Here is an 18,383-nt window from a genome sequence, read left to right as displayed (position 1 = left end):
AAGGTGTTTGTTTAAAAATGACTCAATCACTAAAAGCCAGGTCTGTTAATAAATAAATATTAACAAACATGAGTTGCTTTAACTATATTTTGCTGTAAGTATATGAGATAAGTCATGTTGCAGTTTTCTGAAAGCTGAGAGACATTCACAATCTAGTTACAGACCTACTGTAAATAGGTTCAAACTACATATGAATTCAGTCTGTTCGTGGGGAAACATTCCTGAGCAAAATGTAAAAACTAAGGCCCTACAGTACCTTTCAGCTTACATGCTCACCATAACAACCTGGCCTGTAGTTTTGATGTGAGGCACGGCGAGATTATTTATAAAGCACATTTCAGCAACAAGGCAATTTAAAGTGCTTTGCATAAAACATCAAAAGCATCGAGACAAGTGCAAGACAAGTGCAAACGAAACGCACCACTTAAGGACATTTGAATACAAATAAAAACAGTCAGTGCCAAGAGAATAGAAAATTAAAGCATAACTGCAAGCTAAAACAGGAGGTTAGAAATAGTTCCTGTTAAATTTGATGTCTGCTTTTTTTGTTTTCCCGGACCTGGGAGATCCCCTGATATTTAACACAAATATAAATAAGGTTACATCACTTAGACTGACTGTGCCACAGGCCTCAACAGAGGTCAAATACTGTAGAACAACACTAGACATACAAAACAGGAAGACGTAGGATTATTATTATAATTACTGATATGACAAGTAGTAATAGTGTGCATTGGAAATACAACACCATATCCTCTTAATATCTTAACTATAATAAGTGTTGCTCTTTGGATGATGTTTTTGTTTGATTTTTACGACCATTCATAATTACAGCATTGACATTAACATGTACACTATTTATTTAAACGTAGTAAACTCCAAAGGATGATAACTCTGACATTAATCTACCAAAGCAAAGGTCATCTATTCCTGCTACCACCACCAACCAAAATGAAGTGAAACATTTTAGTTTTATTGAGACACTTTGGAAAATAGTTTTAGGTATGTTTTTCATATTAGCAGTAAGACTGTATTTATCAGATTTTATGTTTTATTAATTCTGTTAAATTGGAACTACTGTATATTAAACATGGCTGCCACAATAAAAACTTGACAAATGGGAAATATGACTGGGGAGTAGGGATGGGACCTCAAGTATTTAATCACAGATGGCAATAAAAACACAAAACAAAAGCAATAAGTCGATTGAGTTGGTTTCTATAATCAGAAAAAATTGGAATATCCTCATCAGTGACTATTAAGAAATGTGTCTAGCGTGCTATAACGGAGCAATGAAACATAGAGACTCATTTGAACAAACAATAATTATCATGTAAGAAAGAATAAACTCACACAATAGCTGCCAGTTTATTTAATATATTTATTTATCCATCATTCATTCATACAAGATGGGCTTCTGATTTATGATTACCTTATTACCTAATTATTATTAAGATTTCTTGACTAGACAAATGTTCAGATACAAAATATGCCTTTCTATATGTCATTAAAAACACTTTGTTTCTTGACTCAGTGTGAGGTGAAGTAGATCCAGTTTGTTTGAGTGCCTTTTTAATCAAAATAATATTGTCAATAGAAATTATTTTCCCAGGATAACCAAACATTCAATGTTAATATCATCCCCTGCCTACTGGGGAGATGAACTCAGGATGTATTTATTTTTATCATCATATCTGTCGCACACTGTGGTGAAAAGTGTTTCATCATCTCATCTCTCGCTGTCTCTGCAGATGTGATCCACACAGTGGGGCCGGTCGCTCAGGGAGGAGTGGGAGACGAGGAGAAGAAAGCGTTGAGGTCGTGCTACAAGAACAGCCTGAACGCAGCCGCCAAAAACAACGCACGCTCTGTGGTGAGGACGGGAGGGGGGGGATGTTTGCTAGGAAGAAACAGGAAGTATGAGAGGAAAAATACAGAGATTCAGAATTGTTTGTTGAGAAAAAGGTGTGAGGAAACCAGATTTAAACAAAGATGTTAAAGGGAGAAAAGCACTTAGTATTGGAACCAAAAAAATGTATGAAGGATAAAAAGAAAGGACTCAGTCATGACTGTTTATAAAATATTTTACCTTAGCTGAAAACATAACAAGAAGTAACACATTAAGAGATGTTTTGAAAGGAAACTACATTCCAAGCTGAGAGGGAAACAGGAGCTGCAGGTAGGTAGTTGAGTTGAAAGAAGATTTTATGAAAGACTCCAGGCGGGAGATTTTCACTACAGAGCAAGGTGTTAAAGTCAAAGAAAAACACTAAAGCAACACAAACATAAAGTCAGTCATTTTCGTAAGCAAGTACAATTTTTTGTATTTATTGTTTGGTATTAGATCAAATACCTGTCCTAAATGTTCATTTATATTACTGTGTTTATGTAGAGGGGCTATCATAATGTTTTGATCTGGAAAAAGATTATATAAAGTACGGTAAACAAAATGTTGGTGAAGCCAAAGATCACAAGTTTGCCACACAGGTTTTTATTGACGCTGATTAAATCTCCCCTTCCTCTTGAGTACAACCTTTCTTCGACTTTTGTGTTTTTTTACATGAAACCCCTAAAGCTTTTCTTATAAATTCACTTCCATTGACTTTTATTTGTACCTCTCGCCTCGAGGACCCTGTGTGTCGTGTCTGCTCTCTCCCCGAGTTGCCAACTCCACAATCTGGTCAATGAAGAGATCTGGAGACACAGAGAGCTTCCAAGCATCTGCTCGTAGCGCCGCATTTGACAGCAGGTTGAGAATCTGCCAGATTTCATTTACTTTGAAGTTTACTGGCTGCTTTCCTCAGCTCAGAGACTCTGATGCCATGAACCTGCCTGACAATGGCCGAAAGTTACAATGTCAAAGATTTTTATATAAAAAGTCCTTGAAACTTGACATTTTTCATCAATAGGGATTCAATGTATTTACATCCAGTAATTATCTCGTTACAGCGCTTTTCATTGTTATTAGCGTAGTTCTCCTTTCCTGAGCAGGTTTTAAACGGCCCACTGACTCACGAGGGATTTTCAGAGGGAAGGATGCATGTACTTAAATGTTACGGTTTGTAATTTTATCTAATGGATAGAAGGCTCCTCATTTACCGTTTGCCCTTCTGCTGCCTGTCTGAGTTAAATCACTGCCAATGTAAATACAACTTTTAGTGCCTCAGCTTTTATAATAAATCAATTCAATATAAGTGATGGGGGAAAAAATCCACAGTCCGTTTTGTGTAAGCTGGTAGTCTATGCGAGGTGTGGCCAAACTATGAGTCAGTAAAAAAATGTGCAGACAGATGGTACGGTCAGGCAATAAGTAAACAGAGTCCTGTGATTGTAGTTACATGTTAGCCTATTAAAAACTGGCCACATAATAATGTATTTATTGTGTCAAGTTGCACGTCCCCCCTTCCTGGTGAGGCTTTATAAGATGGTTTGGCTGAATCTAATATAAGATTTCATGAATTAAAACACATCTTATTGAAGTAAGTTGTAATGTATAGTCTTTCAGTACCAAATAAGCTTGTTGTAGGTATATTAACTATGTTTTCTTGCTGAGATGTGTTTGATGGTTAGTAAAAAAATAAAAGAAGACTAAACTGCACCTTAGGGGTTTGAAATAGCTGTAAGAATATTTGTATTATTGCCAGAAATGGCAATTAGCGTGAGCAACAGTGCTTTCAAAACACTTATTGACATTGGAGGATTATTTTCAACATTGTAATTTTGGGCACAAGATAAGATATGCCTTTATTTTACAGCGAGATAAAAGAGGCAGAGAGAGATGCAACAGAATAAACAACATCAACAAAAAGAAAAGATTCTTCTTTGTGGTTCAAGGTTGGAGTGTTAATGTACTTGAGAGGACAAAAAGCTTTAAAAGCACAGCAACCGCTGAAACACAAGTAGCTTTTATAGTGGAATAGTCATTAAGTTGTTTGTTGAAGAGCTGCAGGTGAGAGACTCTTACCGGCATTTTTAGGAACCAGCACCTCTCTAACACATTGTCAGTCAGATGCAACATCACATCAAATAAACACCTTTAGACTGTCCTGCTGTATGGTTTGATAAATGTTGCTCAGAAGGTGAGAAAAAAGTCCAATTATTTACTGTCTTTATGTGACACAGTTATTATGTCCAGCTCTTTAAATGTGTCATTTTGAATGTAACTCTGTGGCCTGCACTGCTAAACCGCACATTCGGTCACTAAAAGACACCAATGGTGATCCAAATCAGCCTGTACTGAACTGTTATAAGATAATTACTCTAGTAATATAATAATGCCTGGTTGATTGCTGGTGAAGAAAGTCCTTTAACATCAGGCCTCCTTAACAAAAGGATGATGTGTGTGTGTGTGTGTGTGTGTGTGTGTGTGTGTGTGTGTGTGTGTGTGTGTGTGTGTGTGTGTGTGTGTGTGTGTGTGTGTGTGTGTGTGTGTGTGTGTGTGTGTGTGTGTGTGTGTGTGTGTGTGTGTGTGTGTGTGTGTGTGTGTGAGAAAGAGAGTGATAATAAAGCTGGTTGTTATGTGATCAGCAACAGACTGTAACTACTTTGTTTCTCCTCTTCTCTCTGCAGGCGTTCCCCTGCATCTCCACAGGGGTCTACGGTCAGTGTCTGTGTTGATATTTGTGTCTCCTCCTCATAGTTAATCAGAATATTTGCAACAGTTGTGCATGTTGCAATAAAAGCAAGACATTTGGCACATGTAGGTTTATATGTATACATATTGGGATGCTGCAGGTTTGGTGGCCATTTTGAAAAAAGGATCAGGGTTGGAAATCAGCAACAGCCCCGAGCAAAATGCTGGTAATATAAGCTTCATTCACTGGCAGAACAAAACCGTAAGGTACTTGTGATGGAAACTTCTGAAGCAATGGAGACAGGATTCAAAGAGACAAGAGGAGAGCAGGAACTTTGATGCCAAACACTGATGGTTTATTTGGAGATTCGGCCGGAGAATTCACAAGACATGTGCTGTGCCACGAGTTGACACAGCGGTTGCCAAACCAATTCTGAAGATCTCTACCCCAGACCCATGCATTTAGCTAGTTCTGAGAGAATAATCAACATTGTGCATAACAAGATAAAACCATAACACCTCTATCAGCTGATGCCAACAGGCAGGAATAGGAAGGCAAAACACTGAGAGGGCAGCTACTGAACTGAACGGGCCTAGGAAAGTATTTCTACTAGTACTGAGTGGCTGATGGAGGTTATAAAGAGTGGAATGTGGACAAGTTCATCTCTAACAGTGATCTGGATGAAGTCGGCTCTATAAAAAACTTCTCTGATGGCCACAGGAGACTCTGACTTGGCTGAAGAAAAATCTTCCAAGCAAGTCAGGAGGTCACAATTGATAACATATTTCTCTCTTTGGTTTGGAATATATCATTGCTTATTAGCGATACATTCCAAAGTTAGGTATCGCTTCAACTTTTCTACTTCTATGGGTGTTCTTCTGGGATGAAGGCATGGGGTTGAAGTTTGACCATGAACTGAACATTATCTTTTTATTTAGTTTTCATAATTTTTTGTAAAAATTTTTTAGAAAGCACCCATAAAGAAATAAAGAGACAAAGAAATTAGCTTGAAGACACCTCGGCCATCATCCATACATCAGTTTTAATTCAGACATATTAAGCGACTGTTTGCCCTCAGGGACCAAATATCCAGCGCTCCAATATGTATACCTTTCTTTAGCAAAGACACCTACATTTGTGCCAATGTGTTGCTTTTACAGTACAGCAAAATGCACAATTGTTATGCTTAACTATCACAGGATCTAACCAGAACAAATGCATGACATTTTCTTCCCTTGTGTGTTTGTAATATCATCATTTTCACATTTTCTCATCAAATGTTTATTTGTTGCTCAGGGATTTACGCTCTTGGAGTCTGAGAGAAAAAAAGAAATCAATTTTCATTTTACAATAAATCTAATCCTGTGTTTGTATGCTGTGCACACCAGCTCTGCTTTCCATCAAATCCTTGTTTCCAGTATCAAACCTTCTCTGTAACCAGTTTGCTGAACCACCCAGTGCCACTTGTCACATTATCTCCTGCAGGCCAGAGGTGGTTCCCAGATTAAGGCCCTGGATTAAGACCGGCAGATTAAAATGGATTAGGCCGGAGATTGTGTCAGATTGACTGTAATACCCCTTCACACTGGCAGGAGAGAGAGATAGGGACGGTGCTTAAACACTCCCAGGGGAGGGTCTGAGTGTGAGGGCTGTTTGTCGACACTCCTCCCATGTTGCTGGAGAGAGGAAGAGGCCAGAGTTGCGCCTGTTTCTCACAGTCTCTCTGTTCAGATCATCATCTTTCTAAGAGTATTCTCTAAGTGTTGTCTCTAACCTGGGCTCACCTTTTAAGAGGAAGGTGAGACAAAATTGTCTACACTTGAGATGCATATTTTCATTATCTATTCATTTTCAGATTATTTTCTAAATTAAATATTAATTATTTTTTGTCATTAGATATCAGCAAATATTGAGAAAACATCCATCCCAGTTTCTCAGAGTCCAAGGAGATGTCTTTGAATGTCTTGTTTTGTCAGTCCAAACCCTAAGGATATTTAAATGTTTTATGGTATAAGAAATCAAACAGGCTTATTGCATGAATACTATATCAAAATAATAGGCAAATTATTTTTGTCAATTGTTCCAGCTCCATTTAACGGCTTCTCGAATAACGTCACCAATGTAATCACAAGACATACAGTAGTCAGCCCCAGAAAATACTGTCTCTTGAGGACAGTAACACGTGCGTTTTCCATCGCTATTTGACCACATTACAGAAAATATGGGAAGACCTTTGATTGGAATTTCATGACACATTACCATTTTTACAATTTTCTTAAGTACAGTGAGTGATATGTTCTTCTGCTACACCGGAGAAAGGTGTAATGGTAGACGTACAGGTTAGCATCCTGAGACACGTGCAAAAAGCTTTTTGTTGCCTAAACATAACCATAAAAACTTGAATAATTGTATTCATTATTTTCCAAGAGTTTATAATGTAGTAAACATTTTAGCAACATACATTTTTCAGTATGTCAAGTAAAATGAATTTAGATGGCATTACATGTATGTCGTACTCAAACACATTTGAGATTTGAAACTAAAGTATAAATGTCATTATTTTTAATAAGGAATGTGAGGCAGGTGTCACAGTCTGCATGCACACACCCACACAGTTCTATATTGTAATTTAAAAGGCAAACTTTGCTATTTTTTACAGTGCGCCCTCATGTATTTCCCTCTTCACATATTGAACACTCTCTCCTCATGTATAGAATAATTACTGTATAACCCCACAGTATGTGTTTGTTTCTGGCTGAGCAGTTTGGCCAGATGATGATTTTTTTTAGTGCCTTTGTGTTGTGTTTCCAGCAGTGGGGATCACTTCCCAGCTCTGAAAGGTCTCGGTCGCTCAATGAATATTGAAGAAGCACTGTAGTCTTTCTCCATCTGTCTCCTCCTAACCCACAAGTGTGTTATGATCCCACATCGCAGGAATAGGGGAATTTGGATGAGGGCAAGTGAGAAAATACCAAGCATAGAACAACAGAAATCTGAAGAAAAAAAACTGTGTAGACAACAACCTAACGCAGACACACAGATCTGCACCTGCTCTTGTAAATTGTTTGTATATTTGTGTTTTTTTTGTAGGATATCCACCTGAGCAGGCTGTGCACGAAGCGTTAGCAACTGTGAGGGAGTATCTGGATGAACATCACGACAAGGTGTGTGTGTGTGTGTGTGTGTGTGTGTGTGTGTGTGTGTGTGTGTGTGTGTGTGTGTGTGTGTGTGTGTGTGTGTGTGTGTGTGTGTGTGTGTGTGTGTGTGTGTGTGTGTGTGTGTGTGTGTGTGTGTGTGTGTGTGTGTGTGTGTGTGTGTGTGTGTGTGTGTGTGTGTGTGAGTGAGTGAGTGAGTGAGTGAGTGAGTGAGTGAGTGAGTGAGTGAGTGAGTGAGTGAGTGAGTGAGTGAGTGAGTGAGTGAGTGAGTGAGTGAGTGAGTGAGTGAGTGAGTGAGTGAGTGAGTGAGTGAGTGAGTGAGTGAGTGAGTGAGTGAGTGTGTGTGTGTCTTTCTTTGTGTCTGCATGAGTGGCAATGTTTCCCTACCATTTCCTCAAGGTATTATTCCTTTCACAGCTGTTGTGTTTGTTTTCTGGTGGGAGCCAAGAGAAGGGTGCTTTGAGAGAGCACTTGCACGCACGCACACAGTGACACACACGCACACACACACACATTTGAATACACACTCCTATGTTCTACCTCTCATGCTCATGGCCAAGTCTGCGTTTTAATTGGCTCCTTGCGGGACTAAACCCTACCCACACACACACAAACACACACACACACACACACACACACACACACACACACACACACACACACACACACACACACACACACACAGCTTCTCTCAGGAGAAACGACGGGCAGAGAAAAGACAAAATGATGGAATAGATGACTGGAGGCGAGGGGAAGAGGATGGGGGTGATGGGAGATTGTAACAAAGAGGAAACTTTCCAATCAGTCGTTAACATGCTCTAAACTCTCCTCCCCTCTTCCTCCTTTACTCCACAGGTCTCCTCCCACTCCTCTTTTCAATCTTTCTCTCCGTCTCTATCGCCTCCCAGAGAGTGTGTTGACGAGGTTATTGTTAGCGCTGCAGTCTCCAGAGTCTCTGTAGTAATACTAGTCGACTGATGCCGTCAGCCGCACAGAGCTCAACCAACGAACATTAAACATTTCACATCCCACCACGGGGGACAACAGTTAACAACTTAATACGCTGCTTAATACGAGAGCAGAAAGCCAAATCAACAAGGCTTTTATTTCAGTTCTGCCCGGAAATAGTTCCACTGTGAATTTTTTAAGAGGGATTTTTGTACTATTATGAACAAATGAGATGGTGAGACGGAGTTTGTTTGGATACATATAAAGTGAGTATGTTCACCAGAGGAGGTTTATACTTTAATTCAACTGCACATTTTGGGCTTGGAGAGCTGTTTTGAAGCAAATGAAATTAAAATAGCAAACACTAAGGCAAACTAAATGGACTCAAGACATGTTGCAATGTGTAATACACAATCACATGAACCATTTATTTGCAAAACAACAACAAAACTGTTACAAGAAAGAAAAACTCAAGGCAACTCATACGTTTTGTAGTTGTTTTATTTGAAAATAAATAAGTCAGCTTGGATATTTCAACAAATTTGATGTATAAGAGTTGGACAAAAGGTCGTACCCAACCAGGTCCATTTCAAAGCTTTTGATCATATCATATGATCTTCACAGCAGAGTTGTTCTCGTGTGGTTTGCTTCATCAGTTCTCATGAACTCTTCGTTCTTGTATCTAAGGAAAGCAGTGCACCATCATTTGCATAACCTCCACACATCGTGTGCCAGGAGCACAGGTGACATAGTTTAAGAGCGACAAAGTAGAGTGGAGGTTGTGTCCCATACCAGAAGTCAAACGTAACCAAAGAGTTGTTTTTGGTTCTTCAGTGCAATAACAAACATTAGATGAGGATAAACTGGTATTATATTGCTCTTTTAAGGTTTCAATTTGTTATAGTAAGTTGTGAATGCCAATATGTCGTAGAATAAAGCAAGTTAACCACAGGACCAAGCTTCGTGTTTTTCAGAAAGTCAGGTAAAATAAATGCTGTATAAGAGATAGCATTGAGTTTCAGAAACCAAGGAAACAGAAGATATGATGTCATCATGTATTTTGTATACACTGTATGCATTTACAATCATAATAATCAGAATAGTAAAACATTTACCGTGGAAATCATTTTAGGAGTATTGAGGAACCACAGAGGAACTTGTTTTTCAGATAGAGGAAGACAAAAGCAACTTTCTATCTCTTTAATATTTTGCGTAGTGAAAGGAACGTTGTTGTTGGCAGAATATATTAGCTGTAGCAAGCTAGCTACCACTAGCTTCCAGCTACGGCTTCATGCTGATTTATAGACGCAAAGCTTCAATGTAATACCACAAATTACATTCATAACTGGGAAGACTCCATCTGCTGCAGAGGATCCTGTGTTACGCATAAAACCCCCAGAGCAGGTACTAAATGGGCCTTGTGGGAAGCTTGTCAAAAATGAACTTATAACATTAACTGATGACAGCTTGAAAAACATTTTCTTTGACATTCATCCAGTGCGAACTTAAAGCAAGTAAATAACAGTATGAAAGGTGTGAGGCGTGATGAATAAACTCTGCTGCTGTCAGATTTTTCTGTATCAGAATAACATATTCATCTGTGTTTACCTTGAAGGCAGGCAGTTATAAAAGAGCCCATTACACTCACTTAGTGTTATTGTTATTCGCTGCTTTATTCTGGAGGCCATTTTGCATTTCTCCTCACAAGCATTTGTTTTAATTTGAATCAGGGAGGCTGAGAAATGGCACAAGTGGAGGTTAGAGATTTTGAACCTTAGCCCAGGGGATTTAGTTACTTACCACACATTTTGATATCTTCCTTTTTAGCCACCATTCAAATCCTGGCAAGTGGTGGTAATTGTAGCATTGGGCTGAAAGACACAGACTGCAGGCAGCTTAAATAAATCTTTGAAAGCTCCCGCAACAAGCTGAAAGTGATAGAAACAGCCGGGCTATAAATTGCACTGCCTTGCCCCAAAACGGAAACAATCTAAACCTGTGTAGAGACATTAGGGAGGTAATAATGTTTGTCGGATGCTGAGAAATAAGAGAGCACAGTCGAGATCATATCCCTGAGAGCATCTTTTAACTGTAGCTGCTGCAGCTTTAATCTTCAGGCTACATATTGTGCTGTGTAGCCTGTGTACTCTGTGTCCAGCTATACAGAATAAAACATTATAGACTGCAGAGCTCTAAAGAACAAGAGCACAGAGCATAAATATTGTTTATTGATGTAAAATAGCTGCACTCACTCGGACAGTGTCTTAATAATATTTGAAAGCTATTATCTTTATGGCTGTGTGTGTCTGGATTGAGTTGAATTGTGTTCCTGGATGTACACGGTAATGAGGGAAGCTGAGGGCTTAATGCCAAATACACACACACACACACACACACACACACACACACACACACACACACACACACACACACACACAGTGTAACACTCAGGGGCATTGACAAAAACACACAAAGTTACTTACGTTATACACACACACATGTACAACATAAGATCTTCTAGACCTACACAGGAGCTTCTCTCCTGACCTCTTTCTTTCTCTCTCACACACAAACACACACAAACTTAGCACATCTCAGCACTCTGTCCCCAGCACAGAGTGTATAATAAGCGCTATGTTGTGGCATCATCACAATAGGAAGCTAATAGGAGAGTAATGGACTGATGCATTAGCCGCCTACTCCTGATATCGCCTCTGCACAATGTCACACTCTGTTACACTGTTTCCCCTGATGTTGATGAATTCACGGTTATTGCATATGTTTGTTATAAAGGTCATTGTGTGTGTGTGTGTGTGTGTGTGTGTGTGTGTGTGTGTGTGTGTGTGTGTGTGTGTGTGTGTGTGTGTGTGTGTGTGTGTGTGTGTGTGTGTGTGTGTGTGTGTGTGTGTGTGTGTGTGTGTGTGTGTGTGTGTGTGTGTGTGTGTGTGTGTGTGTGTGTGTGTGTGTGTGTGTGTGTGTGTGTGTGTGTGTGTGTGTTTGTGTGTCAGCTGGACAGAGTCATCTTCTGTGTGTTCTTGCCGACGGATAAGGAGCTGTATATGAAGACCCTCCCGCTCTTCTTCCCCGCTGGTGAGTTTTGTCTTTCTCACACACACACACACACACACACACACACACACACACACACACACACACACACACACACACACACTTGCCTATCTACAGTGATGACAGCTCAGCTCAATTTAGCTACACACACAAACAGAGACACACACAGTGGTGTGACAAACACTCTGCTCCATCCATTGTGTGCTATTTGCACATCAGTACATTAACACGTGCAAAACACTAATTAGATCCATAATAGTGTCTATATAGCACACTTAATTGTGTCTAAATACATCAAATAAACATGTACATGCTCCCACCCCCCACACACACATAAACACAGTGACATGATAAAACCTCTAAATACACAAAATGTAGAAGCAAGCTGCTTGAGCCTAATTGTTTGCATATTGACTTCAATGCATAAAAGCACACACACTTGAGCCTAATTATAAATGCAATTATGACATGTGATGTTTATGGGATATACTCGCATAGCCTTTTTCATAGCTGACAATCTGAGAAACATTGTTGTTATTTGAACCGATAATTTAATCAATGAAATCTATTTGAACACAAATTGACATTTGTTCTAGTGAGCAAAGACAGTGTGTTAAATGCCAGATATGATGCAGGGCTACAAAAATAACATGAAAGTGTTGTGTTTGTAAATAGCTTTAGTAGGCGGCAAAGCTGAACAAACGAGATTCATATTTTATTTATTATTTGAGATTTATTGCATTACTAAAAATGAGGAATTCTTACTTTCCATTTCTGACTTATTTATCATAACAGCCTTTCCTGAGATGAATATATAGTACTACTGTAAGTGCAATCCACATGACAAGCTTGAGGATCATAACCAGAACTTCAAACATATTCATCATTTTAAAACTATCTGTGGTCCAAACATTTAGCGGGTGACACGATAAAGAGGTAAAATAGGTTCAATAAATATGCCTTTTTCCTCTCATTCTGAGAATAAGTTGAGAAGATGATGAGTACTGAGCTGGAGTCAGGAGATGGTTGGCTCTATTTTCTTTTGTGTCCCTTTCTACATGGGTTTGTTTATTGATAGTTCGTAGATAGCTATCTATCTATACCTACTGCTGATGTGCATGAGTTATTCTTCTCCCTAAGAATTTAAACTGTTACCAAAAAAAAGTGGGTGGATTACCAATCCCACTGATTTGCATATATCCCTGGATAACTAGATTTAATCAAATATGTGATCTGGCTAACAAAACATGTACATACAGTGTATGAGAAACGTGAAATGATGGTAGTGACGACAAGACTCAGGGAAATGGTTTGCAGTCACTAGGTGTGTTTCCATTTACCTTTGTTTAAGCCTGTGTTTGAAAAGTAGTAGATGGAAACATCCACTCAGAGCCCTCTAAAAGATTCTAGAGGGCTCTTTGCATGGGTGAAATGTGCCATCAGAAACATGTAAAATTCAAGTCTCTTTGTTTTGAGATCACCCTTCAACCATGCAATGACCCCTTTACAAGATGAAATAACACACCTGAATTTTTTGAAAATTCAGTTATGCCGCTACATTTAGAAAACTACTTTGCCCAGATATTCTAATATCACTCTCAGGAATTAAGCGAATAAGTACTGTATGCGTGAGTGTGTTTTTTTTTCATTTTTGAAATTCAAGGACTTTTATACTTTTCTTAGACACTCATCTGTGTTTTGCTATAATTTGCTCCTTTAGCCTGACCAATCACAGCAGCTTATTGTTCAGGTAACCAGCATTGTGTGTGTCAAAAATAAATAACTACCTTAAGTCTGTTTGAACCCCTGTGTGAAATATAAGTGCTGTGTGCAGACCGGAAACCCTGACATTTCTTCGAACTAGCACACTTAACAAATATTTACACTTCAGTTGAATATAAATGTTTTTTTCCACTGCTGACCCCAAGCTGACTAGTACAACAAACGCTTGCAGAGGAAGAACATATTAAAATCAATTTCCTGTCCAACCGTGTTGTAGGTCTCCAAGGTTCCTCTTTCAATTTCAACATTCTCTCACATGCTTTTCAAAACGAACCGAGAGAAAGTTGTGTGCCTTCATTGCAGATTAATCTCTGTGGTTAAATGAAGTTGAATAAATATGTGATATTCATGTTGGCTCAAGCTGTGACATGGTGACTTCACCCATTTGTTTTGATTACCCCCGTGATTGATAGTGTTATAATGCCAAGCAGTCCGAGCCCCTAAACATGATCAGTCATTCACTCAATTATTCAAATTAAGCATTGGTATTACAACTGCAGCCTTAACCTCTAATGTCCTGCTTTACCGCTGCTATAAATCAAACTCACCTCCCGCCTCAAAACATTTTGAGAGAGAGGTCTCCCCCATCTCGTACTTTCTGCTTTTATAAAACTGTTTTTTTCTTTTTAGCACACAGCTGCTATCAAACCTTTCCTCAAAACCAACAACACAATCAGAAAGCGTCTGCAAAAGTTCACCTTCGCGTTTTGCACAGCTGCTCGCTTAAAATCTTACATTTGAATGAAATATTCAGGGTCACTGAGTCTCATTTGTCAACACACAGTAAGAAGGTGATGCAAACATCTGTGGACCTGAATTAGTGCCTTTACATCCTGCCTCTGTTTGTGATGTTCATCTTACAAAGCAATCAGTCTTTATTCATTACATATTGATCAATTTTTCAGATTTGTTTGATAAAAATAGTAGCTCACAACTAACTGAAATAAGAAAAATGTAACCCCAAAGAAACATTAACCACAACTAACCCACTTTCAACAATATATTGCAGCTTGAACTCAACAGAAAGAAAATGCATTGAAATAGGTTTGACATTGAAATTAAAGCAGTGTTGAATTTTGAATGAAAGGAGGATTCTCATGGTCTCAGTGGAAGTAGAGTGAAAACAACAGAGTACTGCCTCTGGGCTCTCAATGCATCTCTCTGTATATAATTGATATGCATGCTGCTATCAAGGCTTTATACTGTATATACCGCTTGCCGGATGCATGACATTTATCATAATTGTCGTACTTTTACAATCCCGTGTTTTGAAGATGTGTTGCCAAAAAAATCTGCAGAAAAAAAGCACACTTAATTATATAACACAAGATGTGAACATAAGATAAATGTGACATACAAGCAGTGAAAGCAGACTGAAAGAGAACAGAGGAGCTTCCTATTAAAAATAAGAGAGGAATCCAATCAACTCTGCTGCCGTATCTCCAGCATAAGCTTTAAAGTCACACATTGGGTTAAGGGTCTTAATATTTTTGTATCTTTTTGCAGACTGATCCGACCAGCAGTGCCGATACAGGGAAGAGTTTCTCTCCCGTTTCTATGTCGGCCTCAATGAAGATCAATGGCTAAAAATAATGGGATCACGCTGCGATGCCCTTTAACTCTACTTTATACAACAGTCTAAATATGAAAGAGTTTACTTAGAAGTGTTTTGTGGATAAAATGTTGCATTGACCATGTTAAAGCATCAACTTCACACTAGCCTGAAATATAACTAAGAGCCTGACGGATAATATTCTAGATGTCAATAAGTGCTATAAATATGTCAATCCAACAATGACTTGATAATATTAATAATAACATTATATATTCAAAGTCGGACTTTATATTTGTTTTTCCTCTCATTGCTTAATTTGGAAACTATTATATATGTGAATGCCCTAAATAAATCATTTTCGCGTTCCTAATTATAGCTGTTAGGTGTCTAAATAGATGACTTTACATTATGCAAATATAAACCTATCTGCTTTCATCTACACAACGTCCACAACGCTCCCAAACCAGGTGGGGGTGGCAGGAAGCAGCAAATAGCCACGCCACGCCCTCTTAGGACACAAGGAGTGATAAGTAAACCATTTCAAACCATTCCCAGAGCTAATAATGGGTCTTCTTCGTGTTAGAGTATTTTGATATTAGACTTGTATTTGCCAGTAACTTGACGTCATGCAAATGTTGTGTTTGCCAACATGTTTGCTTAAATGTTTGTGAAGACATACAGTAATACACTAGTGTTGTGTTCACAGCTTGTTCTTTTGCCCCTTGCTAACTAAAAATAAATTAAAGCTGCTTAAAGATGTGTAATATTAGCTTTGATTTAATGTTCAGATTATAAAGTTATTTTATACTATCAATAAATACTGAACCATGCATGCAACCATCCGGCCTTAGAGACAGAAGGCCGGTTTTAAGTCTTCTTTTATGGGATAAACTTTAGCTTCCACTCAACAAGCTCCAGTGTCAAACTGTAACAACTTTTCACCTGAAGCATGAAATCAGCACTTTCACATCTTCACACAGGCTGGTTTACTGAGGAGGTCATTTTCCAAGACATGCAGGTGTGTCCCTTCTTAAAAAGAAAAAAGTCAGCACTGTTGGTGTGTCTTTTTCCCTAATGGATGTACAGCAGATTTTGAAGCAGCAGTGAGCAAGCAGCGGTGCTTGGCTGGTAGATGAAGCGTAACTGTCAGCGTGTGAAAGAGAGGCTGCAGGCAGGCCTCCAAGTCTACACTATAAACCTTATGTGTCTGCAACACCTGGTCCCACCCACACTGGCTGTCGGTTTGGCTTGTGTGTGTGTGACTTTGCATGTTGTTTATTGTGTCTCGAGCCATGTTGGACTCATAGTGACTAATCCGCGCTAACGGATCCCTCTGAAGCCACCAGACGATCCAGCCAAAATGCAATTAACCGCTGCATGACCAAGGCAAAGTGCTCTCTCCCCTCGTTTCACAAGTTCATCTTTTTTCTCTCTTTTCTCCCACAGAGGACACAGTCAAGAGTAAACTCTAAAAGAGTCAATTTGGTTGCTGTGGATACTCGCCGCTCAACATCCAGATTCATCCTCCTCGAGGTCATCGCAGATCAAGAACTTTTTGGATGATTGCTTTTTTAAAGTGCACGCTGGCTCTTCTGCAGATGTTGATTAGTTCCTTTGTTGTCCCCACTAATGGTTAAGAGAGGCATCATGATGAAGGTTTGAAATGACATTCATAATTCTTGTGTAAAAAATGGACCCTAGGTTGCACTCTAACTTGACCTTCACTGTCTGTGATAATTGGCAGCTTTGCATCAGCTATGAGTTATGTGTCCTGTGCTGTTTGAATAGTGGCATAACTGTGTGTGTGTGTGTGTGTGTGTGTGTGTGTGTGTGTGTGTGTGTGTGTGTGTGTGTGTGTGTGTGTGTGTGTGTGTGTGTGTGTGTGTGTGTGTGTGTGTGTGTGTGTGTGTGTGTGTGTGTGTGTGTGTGTGTGTGTGTGTGTGTGTGTGTGTGTGTGTGTGTGTGTGTGTGTGTGTGTGTCAATAGCAAAAGCTTATTAAAAAGAATCACACAGGCTTCTGTTGTGTTTGAATTGATTATGTCTCGGGATGCGATATGAGCCAGTGAGCTGTGGCTTCACGAGGGAACATTTTACATGAATATTTCTCATTTAGTTTTCTCGCATCTCAATGTGGAAGAGACGATTTGTTTATCAGGCAGCAGTGGAGGAAAGTAACTAAGTAAATGTATTCAGGTAATATACTGAGGTTCTTGTTGGTTTCTTCAGTAATTCAACTTCCATTTACTTTATACCTCTAACCCAATTCCAGAGATTTTACTGCGTTTTAATTATGTAACCCCTGTCTGTAATATTTATTTACATATCTGCATCTGAAAGATAATAATCTTTCAGATAAAAATACACGATATATAAAGGTCATGTATATATTGGCAGTTGTAGCTTCAGTAGGGCTTGCCAGCATCATATGGTTTTCGTGCATGGTTTCTTTTTCTCTCCGTGCCTTCTCTCTTCCTCTTTCCCGGTCAAGATTTATGGAGATTAGATTGGCAATCATAAATGAACGTTATGACAGCATTTTGGGGGAAATCAGGATGCTCATCTCGCTGCACAGCATGGAGACCCATTTGCATAAAAAGCAAGCTCAAATCCATCATAATAGCAAAATCCATCTCATTGGCAGATGAGATGGATAACACGCATGGCGTCTTTCTTCAAGCTCAACAGGTATTATGTTTGGAAGGCATGTAGCTGGCTTGCTCTAGTCATTCAGGAGGCGGATGTTACGCAGAGCCATTCACATCATCAGGGGGATAATGTCAGTCAATTTGAGTAAAATCAGAACTGGATGTGGCGCCGTCTGCTCTTTCCGATCTTGTTCTCTTTTCCCTGAGAACATTTTCTCCAACGGCCACAACTAAAAAAGAGATGCCTGTAACCATGAGAGACACCTTGACCTGCAACTAAGGTTGATAATGTCTCTTCGTATCGGGAATATCTGCTCCTTGAATGTAATGTCTTTTTTCACAAATGTCTAGAGAGGAAAAAGCGATAAGCAATCTTTGACCTCCTCACAAAGTAGAGTCCTGGCCGACTAGGAGTTTGCGGTTTTGACCAGCAGGAGAAACGCTAATGCAGGCCTCGAAACCAAAACTTTTCTTTTTGCTTATGAGCCAGGCAAACAAATCTCATTGGATTGGTTTCATTGTGACTGTAAAAAAACAGACCTTGCTTATCGGTGTGAATAAGGGTATGAAACAAAGACAGATGGGCTAATTTCTAAGTCAAAAGGACCCCGGGTAATGTTAGCACTTAATGCCAATAGGGCATGCCAATAGGGC

At 39.2% G+C, this 18,383-nt stretch overlaps 1 protein-coding gene across 3 annotated transcripts in view; it reads left to right on the top strand.

The window, feature by feature from the left end:
• Positions 1-17,099, top strand: part of macrod1 (mono-ADP ribosylhydrolase 1) — a 115,429-nt gene extending 98,330 nt beyond the window's left edge. For 2 of the 3 annotated variants that reach the window (XM_079671513.1, XM_079671511.1), the window contains 5 exons: positions 1,752-1,873; positions 4,570-4,600; positions 7,665-7,738; positions 11,686-11,767; positions 16,530-17,099. In XM_079671513.1, the coding sequence (XP_079527639.1) occupies positions 1,752-1,873; positions 4,570-4,600; positions 7,665-7,738; positions 11,686-11,767; positions 16,530-16,555 (335 nt within the window). In that variant the 3' untranslated portion in view covers positions 16,556-17,099. Of the gene's footprint in view, positions 1-1,751; positions 1,874-4,569; positions 4,601-7,664; positions 7,739-11,685; positions 11,768-13,466; positions 13,497-16,529 lie in introns of all 3 variants that reach the window. The other variant, XM_079671512.1, reaches the window with a different exon arrangement.
• Positions 17,100-18,383: the final 1,284 nt, after the last annotated feature.

This window comes from Notothenia rossii, assembly GCF_949606895.1.
Source record: "Notothenia rossii genome assembly, chromosome: 3".
Lineage (NCBI taxonomy): Eukaryota > Metazoa > Chordata > Actinopteri > Perciformes > Nototheniidae > Notothenia > Notothenia rossii.
Note: the sequence above shows the minus strand (reverse complement) of the source record. Positions and strands in the feature narration are given on the sequence as shown.